This window comes from Rhinolophus sinicus, chromosome 2 (genome assembly GCF_057876585.1).
Source record: "Rhinolophus sinicus isolate RSI-liver-muscle chromosome 2, RSI-T2T, whole genome shotgun sequence".
Classification (NCBI taxonomy): domain Eukaryota; kingdom Metazoa; phylum Chordata; class Mammalia; order Chiroptera; family Rhinolophidae; genus Rhinolophus; species Rhinolophus sinicus.
In genome coordinates, this window is record NC_142502.1 from 85513671 (window position 1) to 85533907 (window position 20237).

A 20237-nucleotide genomic window follows, 5' to 3' on the forward strand; every position below is an offset into this window, starting at 1 on the left:
AGTACTTGACTGTGAACTGCAATTACTGAATGTCTTATCAAATTCCCAGAAAAAGTAAAGGTACAGAATAATAACAGGGAATAAAAGGCAAATTAGCAATTAAACTAATAAAGACAATTATAGAAAACTTTTAGATACTGAAAAAGAAAAGCAATTATAGGATGAGATAATGTTTCCCTTTAGTCATAACTTTTTTTTTTTAACTGAGTTAACATTGGTTTATAACATAAGTTTTCGGTGTACAACATCATAATTCAATATCTGTATACACTGTAGTGTGCTTACCACTAAAAGTCGTTTTCATCCTTCACCATATGTTTAACCTCCTTTACCCATTTTGCCCTCACTCTCACCCCCTTCCCTTCAGGTAAACACCAATCTGTTACTGATATCTATGAGTTGTTTTTATTTTGTTAGTTCATTTGTTTTTTCCTTTTTTTGTATTCCACATGAGTGAAATCAAATGATATTTGTTCTTTTCAGTCTGATTTATTTCACTTAGCGTAATATCCTTAAGGCCTATCGATGTCACAAATGGCAATATTTAATCTTCTTTATGTCCAAGTAGTATTCCATTGAGTGTGTGTGCGTACGCATACGCATGTATGTGTGTGTACTACATCATCTTTGTCTCTTTGTCCATTCATTGGTCGATGAACACTTAGGTTGTTTCTACTGTGTTTCCCCGAAAATAACACCTAGCCAGACAATCAGCTCTAATGTATCTTTTGGAGCAAAAATTAATATAATACCCGATCTTAATTTACTATAATATAATACCGGGTCTAATATAATATATAATATATAATGTAATATAATATAATATAAATATAATATAATACCTGGTCTTATATTAATTTTTGCTCCAAAAGACACATTAGAACTGATTGTCGGGCTAGGTCTTATTTTCGGGGAAACACAGTATATCTTGGCTATTGTAAATATTCTTCAGCTAAATACCCAGAAGTGGAATAACTGGATCACATGGCAGTTCTGTTTTTAATTTTTTGAGGAACCTCCGTACTGTTTTCCATAATGGCTCCACCAGTTTACATTCCCACCAACAGTGCATGAGGGTTCCCTTTTCTCCTTGCTAACAACCTGTCTTCTTGGTAATAACCATTTCAAAAGTTGTGAGGTGATGTTTCACTGTAGTTTTGATTTGCATTTCCCTAATGATTAGTGATGTTGAACATCTTTTCACGTGCCTTTTCCTTGGAAATAGATTTATTGAGATCCTCTGCCCATTTTTTAATCAGGTTGTTTGTTTTTCGTTGTCGTTGAATTATTGTTGTTGTTGAGTTCTTTATATATTTTGGATATTAACCCCTTATCAGAACTGTCACTGGCAAATATGTTCTCCCATTCAGTAGGTTGTATTTTTTTGTTTTGTTAATGGTTCCCTTTGCTGTACAGAAGCTTTTTAGTTTGATGTAGGCCCAGTTATCTGTGTTTGTTTTTGTTTCCCTTGCTGTTGGAGTCAAATCCACAAAAACTGCTTAGACCGATGTCCAGGAGCTTAATGCCCATGTTTTCTTCTATGCAATATATGGTTTTAGGTCTTACATTTAAGTCTTTAATCCATTTTACTGGCTTTTCCTTTGAGAGAATTTATAACTCAGCACATTTATTCAAGAACTTGCAACCTGCTTGTGTGTTAGCCACATCATGTAGGTCATGTTGCACAGTTTGCATTTCCTATCCTTCCCCTGTCTAATGCAAAATGGCATTTTGGATTCTGATCCTGACCCTGAAGGTAATAGCAGTCTTATTGAGTGAGATAATGAGCTTCTGATTTAGGGCTCAGTTTTTTAAATACAGGGTGACTGGCAGGCAGTGTTTCTTATGACTGATATAGGATATACCTTCCATTGGATGATCTACCCCAATGGAATTCACTTGCACATATGGCGCTGTCTTCTTATAAGTGGACAGCTTATTGGTCAAATTCCTTTACAACTTCTATTAAACTAAGGTCTTTGTGTTGGCCTGGAAGAGCAATTCAAATCATAATTTACCAAAATATGGTACATAAAACTCTAAAAATGAGACATCTGTTAAAGCTATTTTCTGTCATACATATGGTCTGCATGAAGGTTCATACTTTGTTTTTTAGCCTTAGATATTATTCCATCACTGCTGTATGCCAGAATAACTCATACCTAGCAATAGTTAATATGCATAAGATGTGTTTGTGCAGTCATGCCTAAATAGCCATCATGGAGAGCTTTTGTGGAAAGAATGTGTTTTGTTATTTCTCATAAAATTAGCTTTTTATAGTAAATGGAGAATCTTAGCAGCATTGCTCCTTTAGACCAGGAAATAATCTTTGTTTCTTATATCATCCACAGTGATAAGTGCATAATAGTCTCTCAAAAACTTATTTTTGGTTGGCTTCTGAGTAATGGAATGCTATTTTGCATTGTTCATAGGTTGATATATTTTGCATCAAAGTGCTCCTATATTTAAGTGTTTTAATTACCTTTAATTGACATTACATGTCATCTCTCTTGGGATTGTTTTTCTCTTCTGAGGAGAGCAATGTATGACTCTCTGTACTGTTTGTGACATTGATTCAACTCTTTTGTTTGACTGGAAGCTGCAGTCACTGGTTATGTCCAACATCATGGGAGAACATCGTACTGCATTTTGCTAGCCTGGGAAAAGATCAAAATTCAAAATGTGAAGTGTGATTTCTACCGAAGGTATATGGCTTTCTCAACAGCCTAAAGTTGAAAAAAAAAAAAAATGTTATGTTGAACCATGGTAAATCATAAATGGCTTCAATAAGAACAAATAAAAATAAAGCTACTCACATTTCTATCCACAGAGTTAATGTAACACCGTGCTTTTTGTTCATTTTAGCAGAATTAGCTTCGATATGGGTGGTGATCATATTACTCTGTCATCTTAAATAATACTTAAAACGTAGTTCTAAGTCTTACTTTCAAATATGTGTTATCATCTCTGGCTATGGGAGTTAGAATGCTAATAGCCTGGATCTAGCTATACATGTATTGTATAGATGAGGAACTTTATAGAAAATTATTCAGAAGGTGATAATGACATATTAACTGACACATCGCTGCATTAATTGATTCAAGAAATATTGGGTGTTTTATATAATGTACTGTTGTGATACTATGTGGAATATGAAAAAATAGCCTAATATCAAAGAGTTACCAACAAACGGGAAAATAATATGTATAAAAATAATTATTATATTGTTAAAAAAGCCAAGTACATTAAGAGAGATACAGATAAATCCTGTTACAGTTTAAAGTATTGCTGTGGCTAAGCCTTCCAGTACTGAATTGAATAATAGTAGTGATAGTGGGAATCCTTGTCTTTTCCTGATTTTAGAGGAAAGGCTTTCAGCTTTTCTCCTTTGAATATGATGTAAGCTGTGGGCTTGTCATATATAGCCTTTATGAAGTTGAAGTAAGTTCCTTCTGTATCCTTTTTGTTGAGAGATTTCTTTTATCATAAATGGATGTTGATTTTGTCAAACGCTTTTTCTGCATCTCTTGAGATAATCGTATAATTTTTATCCTTGGTTTTATTGATGTGATGAATGGCATTAATTGTTTTGCAGATGTTGAACTACCCTTGCAACCCTGGTATTAATCCATCCCACTTGATCACGGTGTATAATCCTTTTAAGGTATTGTTGAATTCAGATTGCTAGTCTTTTGTTGAGCATTTTTGCATCTATGAGTATGTTCATCAGGGATATTGGCCTGTAATTCTTTTTTTTCCCCTTTTTTTTGGTGTGTCTTTGTCTGGTTTTGGTATCAGGATAATGCCTAGGAGAATGAGTTTGGAAATGTCCCTCTTTAATTTTTTGGAATAGTTGGAGAAGGATTGGTACCAATTCTTCTTTAAATGTTTGTAAATTTTACCTGTGAAGCATCTGGCCCTGGGCCTTTGTTTGTTGGGAGTTTTTTTTACTTCTTTAATTTCATTGCTAGTAATTGGACAGTTCAGATTCTCTGTTTCTTCCTGGTTTAGTCTTGGACAGTTGTGTGTAAGGCCTGAAACCATAATACTCTTAGAAGAAAACATAGGAAATAAACTATTTGAAATCAGTCTGAACTATCTTTTTAGATACATCCCTTCAAGCAAGGGAAACAAAAGCAAAAATAAACAAATGGACTTCATCAAACTAAAAAGTCTCTGCACAGTAAGGGAAACCTTCAACAAGACAAAAAGACAACCTACTGAATGGGAGAATATATTTACAAATGATAATCCAGTATGGGGTTGATATCTAAAACACCTAAGAAACTCATACATCTCAACAAAAAAATAAATAATCTGATCGAATAATGGTCAGAGGACATGAAAAGTCATTTGTCCAAAGAAGATATACAGATGGCCAGCCGACATGAAAAGATGCTCAACATCTCTAATCAGGAAAATGCAGATCAAAACCACACACCACTCAGGATAGCTATTATCAGAAAGTCAACAAATAGCATGTTGGGAGGATGTGGAGTAAAGGGAACCCTTGTACATTGTTGGTGGGACTGCTAACTGGTGCAGCCCCTATAGAAAGCATTATGGAGATTCCTGAAAAAAAGTGAAAATACATATACCATATGCCATATGACCTAACAGTTCTGGGTATTCATCCAAAGAAAATGAAAACACTAATTTGAAAAGATGTATGCACCCCTATGTTCGTTGCAACATTATTTATAATAGCCAAAATAGGGAAGCAACCTAGCTATCCATTGATAGATAAATCGATAAAGATGATGTGATGTGTGTAGTGTGTATGTGTGTATATATTATAGAATTACATATATAATTATATAGTATAATTACATATATAATTATATTTATGTAATTATATATAATATAATATATAAATATGTAATTATATATATTATAATTATATATTATGTATATAATATATACACACACCCTCTACATACACACAATGGGATATTACACAGTAATAAAAAAGAATGTAATATTGCCATTTGTGACAACATGGATGGATCTAGAGGGTATTATACTAAGTGAAAGTCAGGTAGAGAAACACAAATACCGTACGGTTTCACTTATATGTGGAACCTAAACAAACAAACAAACAAACAAACATACAAAACAAAAAGAGACTCATAGACACAGAGACCAAAGGGAGGAGATACGGGAATGGGTGAAAAGCGGAAGGGGAATATAGTCAATAATATTGTAATAAATTTCCCTGGTGACAGATGATTGCTAGAATTAGTGGGGTGACCGAGTGTACAGTATAAAAATGTGTCTACTATACACATGAAACTAATAAAACCAATATAAGATTGTGTACCAACTATGCTTAAATAAAAAATAAATTTAAAAAAATTAAGTTTAAAGTAATACTATATTAAAGTTCTCTTGAGTTATTTAGAGAGAGAAAGAGTTAATAAAATGAAATCATTAAAGATTGTTCTATTCAATGCATAAATAGAACAACTTTTAAAACATATAGCCAAGCTCAGAAAAGAAAAGAAAGTCCCAGGTTTCGTCAAAGAAAATGTGGTAAACATGCAGGTCGATGCCACTAGTACATGGGGGTATCTGTCAAACATGGAATCCCTGGTGGCTTGGAAATAGGATTTAATGTCTATGTGAGGAAAGATAAATGTCCTGCTAAAACATGGATTTGTAACTGAGGTTAATGAAGTGACTACTCGACTTACAGGGATGCTGAGCATATGTAGATGAAATACAATGGAGTGTGAAGTCCAGGTACACCCTAAGCCTGGGAGCCGCTTGAGGGAATGAAAACAGACGTGGAGAGACTTGGGGTTATGGCGTAAAGGGGTAGCTGTGGCCAGGTCATAAGTTAAGAATGCAGGAAAGGTTTGTTTCATATTGTCTTGCATTTGTTATTTTTTGCTTGTTTTGCTTTTCACATTTATAGGAACGGCATATAAATGGATGGCTTGGATTTTCTGTTTAATCACATGTAGATATTTTGGGTTCAGAATCAGTGTACTTATATTTTCAACATATTATCTATACTCATTATATCTGCATTGAAAACATGCATCTTTTTTTGTCCTTAGCTACCTTCTCCAATATTATGTTGCATAAGAACATTTTCTTTTCACATATGTTGATTAAATGTATACAGATTATTAAAACAATAAGCTTAGATTATAACATTTGGAAGGGCAGAAAGATGGGCTTCCTTCCCAACATGACTTTTTTTTAATTAAAGTTTATTGGGGTGACAATGGTTAGTAAAGTTACATAGGTTTCAGGTGTACAATTCTGTAATACATCATCTATGTATCACATTGTGTGCTCACTACCCAAAGTCAGTTCTCCTTCCATCACCCGATATTTGCCCAGCATCACTTTCAAATTTTACTTGAATTTGTCCTTTTTTTCCTTCCCTTTTCTCATAACTGCTTGCCTGGCTTATGGAACTAATTTATCTTAATTCCAAAATACAGCTTTATTAATATTTTAATACTTTTGAAATTAGGTTACATCTTTAGAATCAATGGATATGTATTGAATCATTTAATATGTGTTATGTTTTCTTATTCTAAAATCTGTTAGGCAATTTATAGTATATCGTCCAACCAACAGCATGGGAGAATCAAGGAAATAATGGTAGTGTCTTCGCTCATGTTTTTGCCTCCACCTTTCCTCTGGCAGCCATTTCCAGAGTTACCAAGGAATTACATTTCTGGAAAACAAATCTGACCTTGTCACTACGTTTCCTAATAATTTTGAGTGATCTCAAAATTCAAACTCCTTGGCATGGCACCCAACGGCCTTGCTATCTAAAGCCTTTCATTCTGGCCCAAAGTACAAGATCTCCAGCCTCGTTTCCCACTATCCCTCCTCTCCCTCATGTGAATTGCCTCATTCCTAACAATCAGATCATGATGCATTATTTTAATACAAGTGTTGTAAAGTCTCTGAGGAAAGTTTAATAACATGGGATTGGTGTTGAGCTGAAAATAGCTAAAACAGATTTTTTATAAAGCATAATACCTTAAGATGGAAATGTATCATTGTTCTTGCAGGAAAGGCTTGATTTTTTATATTAAATTGTTGAAGAAGCTTATGGAATATCTTTATTTGGAGCCTTTTAAACACAGCCGAGACACTCTTCTGTTTGGGATGATTTAGGTGCACCCACGAGAGAGAAACAAGATGAACTTTGAGGTTGTGGCCAGTTCTAGGAGTTGTAGGGTGATTCATGACTATCTAAATGAGGCCAAAACATCCAGATGGGAGTGAAGAGAGAAATTCAGTTAGCCACTACATGCTCTCTGTCTATGGTTCCAAAGACATGGATAGTTCAAAGTTGAATGTATGTAGTTATTTAAATCACACTATATATTTCATTGGTATTTTCTGTTATGAATGTTCATATGTTGCTATAGTATTAAAAAACTCCACAAGATAAACACCTGTTATCCTATTCCCATATGCCATCAAATGATACAGAAAGAGAAAACTGTGAGTCAAACTGAACATGTTCAAAACTTGTTTTTGTTTGGTCTGAGAATGAAGTAATAACGAAGGAATAGTGTAAAACAAATTTTTCTCGATGACTTTTTGGCTATTTCTTTATTTTTATAAAATGAAAATTAGGGAGTGGCTTATCCACCATACTCATATTTATATTGTTCTATGTTTTAAATGCAGGTATGTGTCTTGTACCATGGGCTGTCCATATGAAGGAAGCATCACACCGCAAAAAGTGACAGAGGTAAGAGACGGCTCTGGTTTTCTGGTTCATGGTGAAATGCTGTATATTATTTTCATTGGGCTATTTTCCTTACTATTTAGTGCATCTGTACAATGACGACTAAGGGGGATAGTGGACTGGGAGATGTGTGATTACTAACCAGTAGTTCCATTTTAATACTGAGGACCTATAATTGGCTGTCACTGTTCAAAGTTAACATTGGAGTTTTATCATTTGGGTGCTCAAAGGTGGAGGGCATAAAAATATCTGTTTCGTTTTTATGTGAGTAGAATACAGTGAGTGACCTTTCCACTTCTATCAGAATGTCAGGGCAGTTTGTGCACACATCTTCAACTCTGCCTTGGTTGCTCAGGTAGAGTTTTTTTGTTTTTCTCCTGCGTACTTCTGCACATGTATGAGTATACACTGCTTCAGTGTTTTTGTTCCTTGCATATCCCATAGCTCTTACTGCTGAGATTCAAGTTGCTATCCCAGAGCACTTTTACAGCAATAGATTATAGTTATTAAGGACCTAATTATTGAAGTTTATTTGTTACTAACCATTCCTGTTTATTAATTCATGCCAATGAATACAAAATGCTCAGTCTTTGAGATTATATTGGACTGTCTCAGAAACTCATTTGTGTATGAATTATATTAATATGCACCCCTTGTTAAGGTTGTTAATTTTCATACATTTAGTAATGTGGTACTGAAGCAGTGTAGTTGGCATTGGTAGGAAATTAAAATTTAGCTGGCTAAACTGACAGTTTGGCTAAAGCCAATCCTATTTTTGTGCATTCATTTGTGCTTTTGAAATTGACTGCCGATCTTTCAAATGAGAGAGATCCCAGGTTCCATTATTTAAGCCAGACCTTTGCACACAGAGGCAGATCTACTATTAAAAAAAAAAAAAAAAAAAATGAAAGAAAAGAAATTTAGATGTGGGAGTCCTTTACTTGCATAGTAGGATCCTTCCAAGACACTGTTACTAATTTGTATTCACAAGTATGTATTTTTTCTTAACACTTCCAAAATGGTGTAACTTCAGAGTCCACAAAACCTGGATCCAACTCTGCCTATGCACCAAACCCCTTGCTGTTGGGCCCCTACCTGGTGCCATATTTGGATGGACCACACACACTCTCAGGCTCTCCGTTCCCACACCAGAATGCTTGAGGAGTAGATGAAAAGAATCATGTAACAAACAGACTGAAAACACTAGGAATTCATGACCAGCAACCTTCAATGGGCCTTCTGTGCTATTCAAATATATTGTGTAGCCAACTCACTGTCTTACTCTCTGAAAGGACTGTTGCCAACTGTGTTCACTCTCTTCACGTCTCTAGTCCTTCCCTCATTTACTCCCCTCTATATTCAACTGTGTAGAATTCTTCCCATTGACACTTGAACATGTTCAAGCCTCTTCACCTGAAATCTTTCTTAATTCAGCATTTCCATCTAGTTATCTACTATCTATCTCCATCCTTCTACATCTACACCTCGTGGTGTCCATTTCGTCATGTGTCAGAAACTCTTCATCACACTCCAAGTTGACTTCTAGACCATTCACTCCACTGAAATCCCTCTTCATAAGATCACTACTTAGCACTCGGGTCAAATGCAAGGTCATATTCATTCCTCATCTTCTCAGCAGAATTTGGGGCTAGTGACCATTTGCTCCTTCCTGATACCCTTGTTTTCATTCCTTTGACACCACGAGTATGATCTTCCTCCATCTGGTTAGTTTTCTCCTTTGAGCCTCATGCTCTTTGACCTGTGGATTAAGAAATTCCAGCAGTTCATAGGTAGTAGAGGAAAATGAGCATTATGATTTTTTTTATCCCAGTTTCCATCCAATAATAGCCTCCTACCTGGACTAGTTAGCCCTCTGAGTACCCTTCAACCTTTTTTGATATAGTTATTGCCTGAGAAGCAAATCTGATTATATCACCACTACCCCAAATACTACGATGGCTTCTTGTTGCTATTATGATGGACTCCTCAACCAGTATCCTAAACTTGGTTGCTGTGTAAGGCTCTGTATGGTCTGCCTTCTGCCTACCGTTCCTTTATTAGCTTCATTCCCCCTTGATTTTTGCTTTCTCATCACACTGTCCTTTGCATTTGACCTTTTTTCTGTCTGAAATGCTCTTTGCATTTTTTTATTTCAGCTTCCTGGAATACACCAGCCTCTGCATTTTATGTTCTATCTGGAATACTTTTTACATACCCTACTTTCTCAGCCTCTTTAGCAAGTTAATGCTTTCTTTATCTCAAGCTGTCGCTTGGGCCCTTCCTACTTGACAGATTTAGGTCAGTTTCCTTTGCCACATGTTCTTAGAATCCTGTTCTATTGTTTCGGAATTCTTATTTAGCTGTATTTACACATTCCCGCATGGAATTGATTAAGGTCTGTCCTCATATGACTCTAAGCTCCATAACAACATGAGCCATCTCAGTATTTGTGTCCCCAATATATCCCAGCACCTAGCACAGGGCCCGGCATAAAATGACACTGAAGAGATGCATAAGAAAGGAGTTAATGAGTGACCATGTGCCAGATTTTGTACAAACTGATTTTTATATATATCCTCATTTCATTTTCATTGCCAACCGTGTCATTCACATCATCCATATTGTAATTCTTAAAAATTAAATAATCCGATTTAGAAAATATGCTAAATAAAGGTGTTTTGTTATCTGTATTTTACAGAATAGGGACTGACATTTAAAAAGGTTAATCTTCTGCCCAGTATCACATGAGTAGCATGGGTGGCAGCTGAGATTTAGATCCAGGCACGTCTGATTCCAGATCCCATGTCTTTGTCAACATACATGCTGCCTTCATGCCAATTCTTCCTGTTCTTTGGAAGTAATATTAGTTATTCCACTTGTAGGGACCTTGCAGTTCACCTCTTTATAAGATCACTACTTAGCACTTGAGTCAAGAAATGTAAGGTCATATTCACAAGAGCATCCATTTATAAGCCAAAGAAATTAAACCAGAAATATTTGGTGATGCCACCAATTATTACATAGCTACTGAGTGGCAGAGCTGAGACTGGTATAACTATCTCTTGACACCTAATCGAATGCCTTGAGAAATGCTACTTCCAAAGTAAATTTGTAATGCTTCTGTTTGATTAACAATTTGAGAAAAATAAGTCTTCCGTAGTTGGAATTGTAGTTTATAGATTCTAATTGAACATGCAGGTAAGTAGTTACGACTCTAAGGCAAACTTGAATAATAGAAAAAAGAAAATTACAGTAATCTCATTCAAAGTTTCATATAATGCTTAGGATTTAATGAGCGAGGAAAAAGACCAGAGAACTAAAATGTTTTCCATGGATACATAACAATCTTAGGTGTGTTTTTTTTGTTGTTGTTGTTTTGTTTTGACCTCTAGATGATGTTTGCTAAGGAACAGCAGGGGTTGAGTCTGTTCATTTCCATTGCTTTACTAGCTCTTCGCCTGTCCCAATAGGTAGCTAAGAGATTGTATGACATGGGCTGTTATGAGATCTCCCTGGGAGATACAACTGGAGTGGGGACTCCAGGAAGTATGAAGAGACTGTTGGAAAGTGTCATGAAGGAAATCCCCTCCAGTGCTCTGGCCGTTCACTGTCATGACACCTACGGACAAGCCTTAGCCAATATCCTCACGGCCCTTCAGGTATTTTGTGTTATTTGTGTGTATGTGTAAAGGTGTGTATCCTCATACCGAATACAAACGTGTTAAGAGCTTTAGTGAGATAACATTTTTAAATTGCTGTGGATATGTTTAAACGGTGTCTGCCACATGGCAAGCACTTGGGAGATATTTGTCAATTGCACATGGTTTTTAGGGCAATGATGTCTCTTATTACTGTTAATGAGACTTTATAAAATTCCAGAACTTGTACTTTTTAAAGTATTAATCCTCTTAAAGCGGTGTCTGCTTTTTTACAACTCCCACATGAAATTGAGTAGGCTGAAATGTGATGGCATTTTGAGGAGTGCAAAGTACAAACATGGTAGAGTGTAATGGTGTAATCACGTAAGTAATACTCTTTTTGATAATTTGGTGCTCTATGAGGAGGAGGTATGGTGCTGAAATAGAGAATATTTTGTTTAGGATGTTTTCCTGATGTTGGCAAGCATACTTTTGAAAGAACCCACTGGTACTTATCAAGTATATACTATTAGGTGATCAAAATGAAGATATCTAGAAAGTGGAAGATTAATAAGTGTTTATTAAATTCTAATGATAACTCGGTTATTTTGAAAGTATTTATTTAAAAGAATTGATATAAAAAGCATGTTAAAGATATTTTTTTAATTCTAGTTTTTTAAACTCAGCTGATATTTTTATTTAACGTCCTTAGAACCCAAGATTTTGACGACTAAAGATAAGACTGTATGAAAACTTTCTGTTGAAGCTGAAAATCAGTATGTAAAGGTTACTGTTACAGTCCTAAAGTATACAGTTGCTTGGCAGAAGTTAAAAAACATTGCGAAGACCAAGCCCCACAAGGGCTTATTTTGACTTTGTAACATATGTGCACAGATCCTTATTTATTCTCTGGAAGCAGGCAAGGAACATTGTATTGAGTTAGAAGAAAAAAATCATATCCCATGGACTTTGGGGCGTGGGAATTTTGACAATTTTCCTTCCTTAGGTATTTTAGTTTCTAAAACAATAGAGAACTAGGCATCACTTCAGGATTCTGTGTTCAGCTGCAACTGTAACTTATTAAGTGTTTCTGACCAGCAAGTTTCTAAGTTCCTGAAGAGGTGTGTCTCAGTCTCTCTCTCTCTCTCTCTCTCTCTCTCTCTCTCTCTCTCTCTCTCTCTGTCTCTGTCTCTGTCTCTGTCTCTGTCTCTGTCTCTGTCTCTGTCTCCTGCCCTCCTCCCCCATCCCCTCTCCCTCTCGTTTCTCTGTATGGACATATCCTATGTATGGTAACACTTTGAGTCATATTTTATTCCTGTAGCCTATTTATTATATAATGAATGTTAGTTTAGTTCTTTTGGGATACAGGGTTACAGTGCAAAGTCTGGGAACCCAAACCTCTGCTTCTGGACAGCCTGCCTCTTGACAATGCCCGTGTTAAAAATATTGCTGATGCCATATTGTAATTTTAATAGTTAAAGAAGGCCCGTCTGAGTGAGGAAATAGTGTTTAACATCATATCTAAAGAATGAGATGAAAACATCATTTAGTAGATGAAACATCATTTAGGCAAAAGGTTTGGGAGAAGAGAGGATCTTGTCCTAGAAACGGAAAGAAAACCAGTATATTCAGAGGAGAAACGAAGCATTATAATAGTTGCAGAATCAGTTGAATTACATGGTCTCTATTTACAAAGAGATGAGGACTGAAATCCTGGGGCATTTGCCCATCCTGTAACAGCAACCAGCAAGCAAGATGGGGAGCATGGATGAGAACCTATATAGGGCTGACATGCCTCAAGTACCCCACCCTCAGTCAAAGGATGAACCAGCAAGAATTCTGCCTCCCAAAGGGAGAAGGTAAGCACATTCATTCTCATGGTCTTGGCTGAGTGGAGGAGAAATAGTCTCCCTTTATCCTGTATAACCTTTTGCCACCCCTCAGGTGGGTTTAGGGTTGAAATTCCCATTGCCTGCTGAACTTGAAAGAGCCAAGCTGAAGAGGCTGTGGATTAGCGGCCCCTTCAGGTGCCAAGAGCCTTTTCTGAAGGAACATATCTTCAACTTAAGCCCAACAATATTGAGTGTGTGTGTGCGTACATGTGTATTCTACTCTTCAGCAGCTCCTGTGGTAGTTAGCAGGCAGTGTGACTATAAACATCTGTTCTGTTACTATGCGCCTATGATCTACGCGTACATGGAGGGCAGGAAGGCAGCAGGGAGGCTAGGGGCCTGGGGGGCCGTAGTGTCCTTCATGTGGTGTTGCATTGCCTCAGAGCTTGTTATAGTCACAGTGTAAATAGGTGAAGAGGGTGGCAGTGGCTTGGGTAATAAGCAACATGACATTAAGCCGCAGAGGCTAGTATAAATGAACAATTGAGGGAATGATCGGAAAGTAGAAATCTGATGAGGAAGCTAAATGTTGGAGTTACAGAGTTTTTTTTCTCTTTTCTGCCATCCACTTTCATATAGTTTAATAAGCCAGTGACAACTTAAGAAATATATATTGCTGCTTTCTTTGAGACTGTGTGTAGCTGAGACAATCTTTCAATGCTTTAGATTTTTTATGTTGATAAAGATAGTCCAATGCAGTGCGAGGATGTCATTACAAACATGTATACTGGTCGCCAGCAACACCGAGTAAGGGAGCGTCCACTGGTGCCTTCTCTTTTCTCACTTCCCATCCCTTCCACAGTAGCAACATCATCAACAGTGGGGGAGGAAAAAAAAAATCTTAAAAAAAAACAAAAACTGTCAGTGTTTAAATAGAAGGGAAATCAGAGCAAGTTTCACTTCATTATGAACAGGGCTAACCTTGGCTTCAGGAAGCAGTTGCCATACTTCATTTTTGAAAGTGAAATCTTTGAAGTGGCTTCTAGTAAAATTGGTGGATGTGGAGTGGATATCATTTGCTTTAATTTAGGGCTTGAGAAACAATTTACAGCGTTCCAAACTGGAAGTTAATATTAAGGCAAGCAGACATGTAATAAGTGGAAACTTGGCGACATGGTAGGAAACAAATGCGAGTTATAAATAGAACATGCCCCTATGTCTGGAAAGCACATACTAGTCATGTAGTAGAGGGTAGTAGAGGGATTTTTCTTGGGTTTCCAGATTTTATTGTACTTTTTAATGACATATACATATGACTTATGGGACTGTAGATGGTTATATGGAAGTCAAGAATTTGTAATTATCAGATAAATTTAATACAGAGAAATAATTCTGAGACTACAGATTTACGTGTGGAATATTCATAACAACTGAAAACCAAAGGTAAAGAAAATGAGGTGACAAAATGTACATTTTAGTAGTAAAAGAAACATATATAGCCAAATATACTTGTCTGAATTTTGTATGTAAACATTGAGCTTCACCTTCCTATATATTCCCAAGGACCTAAGTAAAACACCAGTGAACAAATTGTTTAATCTGCTTAATACCAAACAATCGTACAGTCTCTATTGTTTTCCACTCAAATCATCTGAGTCTTCATAATTGGGTAAAAACAGAATAAACCAAATGAGATCCAATACCACAAAAACAGTACCATATTAATTGGTAGCATACCGACAAAACACAATAGGAAATATTTAGCTTTCTCCTGAACAAATATGATGTGCCTTTTTTCTCCTAAATTTAATAGACCTTTAGTTTAATGTGCCTTTCCTCATAATGTTTTCCATGTGTTTATTATTCTCTTTTAGAAAAACAAAATCATTTACCTAATTTTTACATCAAAGCACTTCTTTTGTATAGTGACTCTTACTAAGCCATATTTAAATGCTACCACACAGCAAACACTTGTTTTTGAGGTTCTCAAGAATTTTTTAAAATGCTAATCACTAACCAGATGAGTCTGCTTCTCAGTTCTGTATCTGTAGAATGCATACAATTGAAATGAGATGGAGAGTTCCTAGAACAATTGCCTTGGTAATAATACATTTAGGTAATATTATTATTGCAGTCATTATAATTAAAACCACTAGTAATATTAATAGTAATAATAACTTTATTATACAAGTTGTTTGTGAGTAGAGACAGGAGGCATAAAGCATTGTATTACAAAGGTGTTCACAAATACACGCATTAGATATTTTCATTCCTTCAACATCTTTTAAAGAGCCAAATAGAAATTAATGAGCAAGAAAGAAAAGAAAAAAATTGGAAGACCCTACAAATATTTCACAAAATGTATCATTAATTTATTCAACAAATATTTATTTTATCAGACACTGTCATGGATCTTAGAATCAGATGTTAAAGTTTCTAAGAGATACTGCTGTAAGGCAACTGTTTTAGTTCAACTCAGTATTGCCAGAAGCTTTTTGATTATTGAGTAGGTTTTGTTTGTTTGATTGTTTGCTTGTTTTTGCTACACAATGAACTTTCCCCAGCATGGTATTCTGTTGGAAAATGTTCTCATAGGGAGATTGGATGATGTGTAAGTTATCATTAAAAGAAAAAAAAAAAAGAGGAAAATGATTCCAACAGTAATTTAACACTGTACAAATTTCAAGTCTGTGTAAGCTGAGTTCCTGAGCCATAAAAGTCAATGAGAAAAAAATGATAAACTACCTCTCCAATTTTTTTTCACCTGAGGTTGGATTGCTTATATCAGTGATGAAAAATGAGTAAACATTTGAATAATTTTGTTTTAATTTGTATCTCCACCATATTTTTATTAATATAAACTTCTCTATGATTTTGGCAATATGTGATCTGTCAGGTTTTTTCTTTAGAGATAATATAATTTTATCTGTTTCTATGTATACACAGGTATGTCGGGTAGTTGCATAAAGCTGCTTCTGAGCTAAATGGCATTTTAAACTGGCATTCAATTAATCAACATTTCAAAATAACACAGGGAATTAAACTATAATATTCTAAAATGGAAGTATTTAATCTTTATTAAATGGATTATGCCTAGAACATAAGCTTGAAGCACACCACGAAAGAAAATATCTCCAAAACTGCTATGCTGATCAAATGGGCAAATGTTATAAAAATTGATTGTTTTTTTTCTCTACTTAAAAAAATTCTAATAGGCAGAAGAGTAAGAAAAAAAGAACATTGAATTTATCAGCAGAAAGTTTGGTTTTGTTTGTTTTAAATACGGTTTAACTTTTTTTTTTAAATCATTGATTCCCCACCTATGTCGGCTCCTTTAATTTACAGTTGATTGACTGAGATAAAAGAGTATGCTTAGGGAACAATATTTATATCTCGTGAGATCTGTTACCAGAAGGCACAGCTCATAGGACACAGGAAAATCCCTAAGACATATTAGATAGAATATCTTCATTGCGACCTAGAGATTGAGTAGGTCAGAGGTGGAGACCTGGAAAGCAAGTGTACACAGAGAAATAGAGTCAAGGACCATGCAACTCAGAGGAAGTAGAAAGTGGAGAGCTGAGCAGAAAGTGATGACTTTTCACTCACCGTGAAGCTAAGTTGTGCTTTTACTTCATATTCTTGAAATTTCCCAGTGTCCTCCCAATGGGTACTTCTTTTTTTCATTTAAGAATTGCAGACAACATTATGCTGAGACACTGACTTTTCTATTATCTATAAATAATACTGGAAAAGTCTCATATTTTTCTCTATTCCCATTTCCTCATATACAAAATTCTGTTACACTAGAAGATATTCATATGAACGTTTTAATTAAATTTTCAATTTAAAGCCCAAATTCAGTAGAAGGAAGGAAATAATGAAAATTAGAGCAGAAATAAATGAAATATAGAACAAAAAGACAATAGAAAAAAATTAATGAAACTAAGACCTAATTCTTTGAAAAGATAAAATTAACAAAGCAGATATAATCAAAATAATCTTGTTTGCTTTTCCTAGCAATTTTGACTTTATTAGTGTGACCATATTATTCTAATAATTAGATTAATAGGTGATTCCTAGTCTTTACCTCTGATTGTACTAAGTAATGTTTTTTTCCTGCTCTGAGCTGTTATTTTCTTTGCACATAATAATTCAAGTTTGTTTGTTCAAATTTGTATTAAATTTATTGGAATGGCATTGGTTAGTAAAATTTCATAGGTTTCAAGTGTACATTTCTATAATACATAATCTATATATATATTGTATTGTGTTTTCACCACTCAGAGTCAGTTATGCTTCCATCACCAAATATTAAATAATGTTAGTTTTGAATCAGGACGACAGACTCATCCTGGTTAATTTCACCTTTAAAAAATAACCATTCTTAATTTAACATGAATCCTTGTTGCTTATATCACTTTCAGGAAAGAAATAACATAATCATACAATTTTTATCTTACCAGTCTAGTTTTTTAAAACTTAATTTTGGATTTTTTATTATTGGTAGGGGTTGGGGCCAACATATGGTTCTTTCCTTGGCATAAGACATGGAAATTTCAAAAATCAGTACCTTTTCGAGCACCACTGTTACCCATTGCATAAATGTCTGAGTTTATTGTTTTAATCTTGATTTCAATATCTTGTTTTCAACCAAGTACTTGTCACATCTCTCTCAACACATGTGGCTTTAATTTGGAAATCTTGTTCTTTTGCCCTTTTGTTTGTATTAAAACACATTAAGTTTTTCATTTTCTATTTTACTTTCAGGTTTCTTTTTTCTCAGTTTTTTCCTCTTGAAAATTCATATTTACAAGGAAGCATTATGCACACATACTCTTATCCCTGAATATGTTGACAAAGACCTTTTCCTTTAGAATTCTGGTTTGAAATTGGTTAGTTTGGTAATGAACAAAGTATTATCCTCATGATTGTTTTTTGGTTTATTTTAATGTAACTGGTGAATGGTTAGATGGCCAGCACTACACACACACACACACACACACATACACACACATACACACACACACACCAGATTGAACCACTGATAACCATAATAGCCAAAATTAGTTTGAACAACTTTTTCAAATGGTTCCAAATACTTCTAGTTCTGGGTTTGTACTAGTTGGAGTAATACACAGTTAGATCCCAGTGGCTCATTTTTATAAAATTACTTCTCACTTTAGAATACCAAACGTATTTACTAGTATTAGTTAAGATTACTTTCAAGATTGAAAGGTGGTGGAGGAGGGGTTTAATAAGTACAGGTCTAAGATGTGGAATCCCAATCTGGAAGCTACAGAATTTTTTCCACATTTATATTTAAATCTCTTCACTATAGAACAGAATATAAAATGGAAATTATGCCTATCAATTTTGACCATTTAGAACAGTTTTATGAATTATTTAAAAATTTAACCAAAAATTATTTATTGGCTACCTTCTGTGTGATAGCCTCTCTGTTACTAGGTATAATAGACAGTAAAGACACAGGATAAAACCACCATCCCTTTACGCAATAATTTTTTCATCTCTCAAAATGTGGAAATTATGTAAAATTGCTTAAGCAATTAAGTAATTTTTCACCTAAGGTATACGTTTAAGTTAACTGACTTAAGTTTTCAAAATCTGTATAAATTATAAAAACTAAAAGAATAAAGTTATGGTTACATATTTCTACTAAACACTTCAAATTAAGTAAATTTTTAATAATGTTTTTCCAGCTTTATTGAAATATTATTGACATACATCACTATATAAATTTAAGGTATACACCGTTGGTTTCACTTACATATGTTGTGAAATAATCACAAAAATAAACTTAGCATCTACCACTGCATATAGATACATTGAAAAGAAAAAGCAAAAAAGGACTTTTTTCCCCTTGTGATGAGAATTCTTAGGATTTACTCTCTGAACAACTTTCATACATACACACACACACACACACACACACACACACATATATATATATACAGAGGGTGCCAAATAAATGTGTGCACATTTTAAGAAGCGGAAAAAACTATTAAAATTGTAATACTCAATAGATACCGATAACAAAAGATGAGTAGAAGTCATGTGTACACATTTTTGTTTTTGGCACACCCAGTATATATCTAATTTGAACAGCAAAGTGCTCTTGTACTGGGAAGGATGAATATATGAGTAAGCTTAAGTTACTGACCTTGGAGAGTTTCCAGTAGAAGCAGAGTTTCAAGCAAAATCCCAGGAATCCAGGGAAGACCCTGTTTACCCCAAACTTGAGACAGTTTTTTCGTTTTGTTTATATACTTTCACTGGCAATGTACGGTCACTAGATATATTAATTAGGGATGATTTGATTAATGCCTTGTTTTAGGAAGTTTACTCCAAATTCTGTGTGGAGGATGGACTGGTATGATTTGGGTGCTAGAGATGAAAAGGCAAAGTTATAGAGAGCAGAGATAGACCCTGGGGAGAAGTGATAAATGAGAGAAAAGACAAAATGAAAGACACATATGAGAGATATTGTTCCAATTCACAAGTGGGGCTAAGAATTGCTTCTACGTGAGTATATGTAAGGTGAAGGTGGTAAAGCATAAAGGTTAGGAAGAGGGGAACAGGGTAATCACTCTGAGACTGCAAATTAGGAAAAACAGGTGATATCATTAGATTATCTGATGTCTCCAGGGCATTGCTAGCTTTGTGAAAACAAATCCAGGGACCTGTTCATGCGCGTCATCCATATTTCATGAAATTATGTTTCACAGGGCCACAGCCATTATGCAGAGTTACCCCTCAAAATACAGTGGGAATAATTCCTCAGGGCTTCTCATAGTCCCTCAGGCAAGGAGACTTCTGGGAGCTCTGCCTGCCAAATAATATAGCATGTATACAAGTATAGTCAAACCTAAATTCTACATTTATTGCTTATTTGTTGATTAAAGCAGTTATAAAGTTTACTGGCTGGCTCTTGGGTTTAATGGTTGAGTTTCGTTTTTCAGTTTTATTGAGATATAATTGACATGCATCATTGTATGAGTTTCAGGCATCCAGCATGGT

The 20237-nt window shown here is 35.0% G+C and overlaps 1 protein-coding gene across 9 annotated transcripts in view; it reads left to right on the top strand.

Annotated features, from left to right (window-relative positions):
• The window catches only part of HMGCLL1 (3-hydroxy-3-methylglutaryl-CoA lyase like 1), a 144965-nt gene that overhangs the window by 70293 nt on the left and 54435 nt on the right, over positions 1-20237 (top strand). For 8 of the 9 annotated variants that reach the window (XM_088795644.1, XM_074333113.2, XM_074333114.2 and 5 more), the window contains 2 exons: positions 7666-7729; positions 11197-11385. In XM_088795644.1, coding sequence (XP_088651770.1) covers positions 7666-7729; positions 11197-11385 — 253 coding nt within the window. Of the gene's footprint in view, positions 1-7665; positions 7730-11196; positions 11386-13104; positions 13224-20237 lie in introns of all 9 variants that reach the window. The other variant, XR_016020302.1, reaches the window with a different exon arrangement.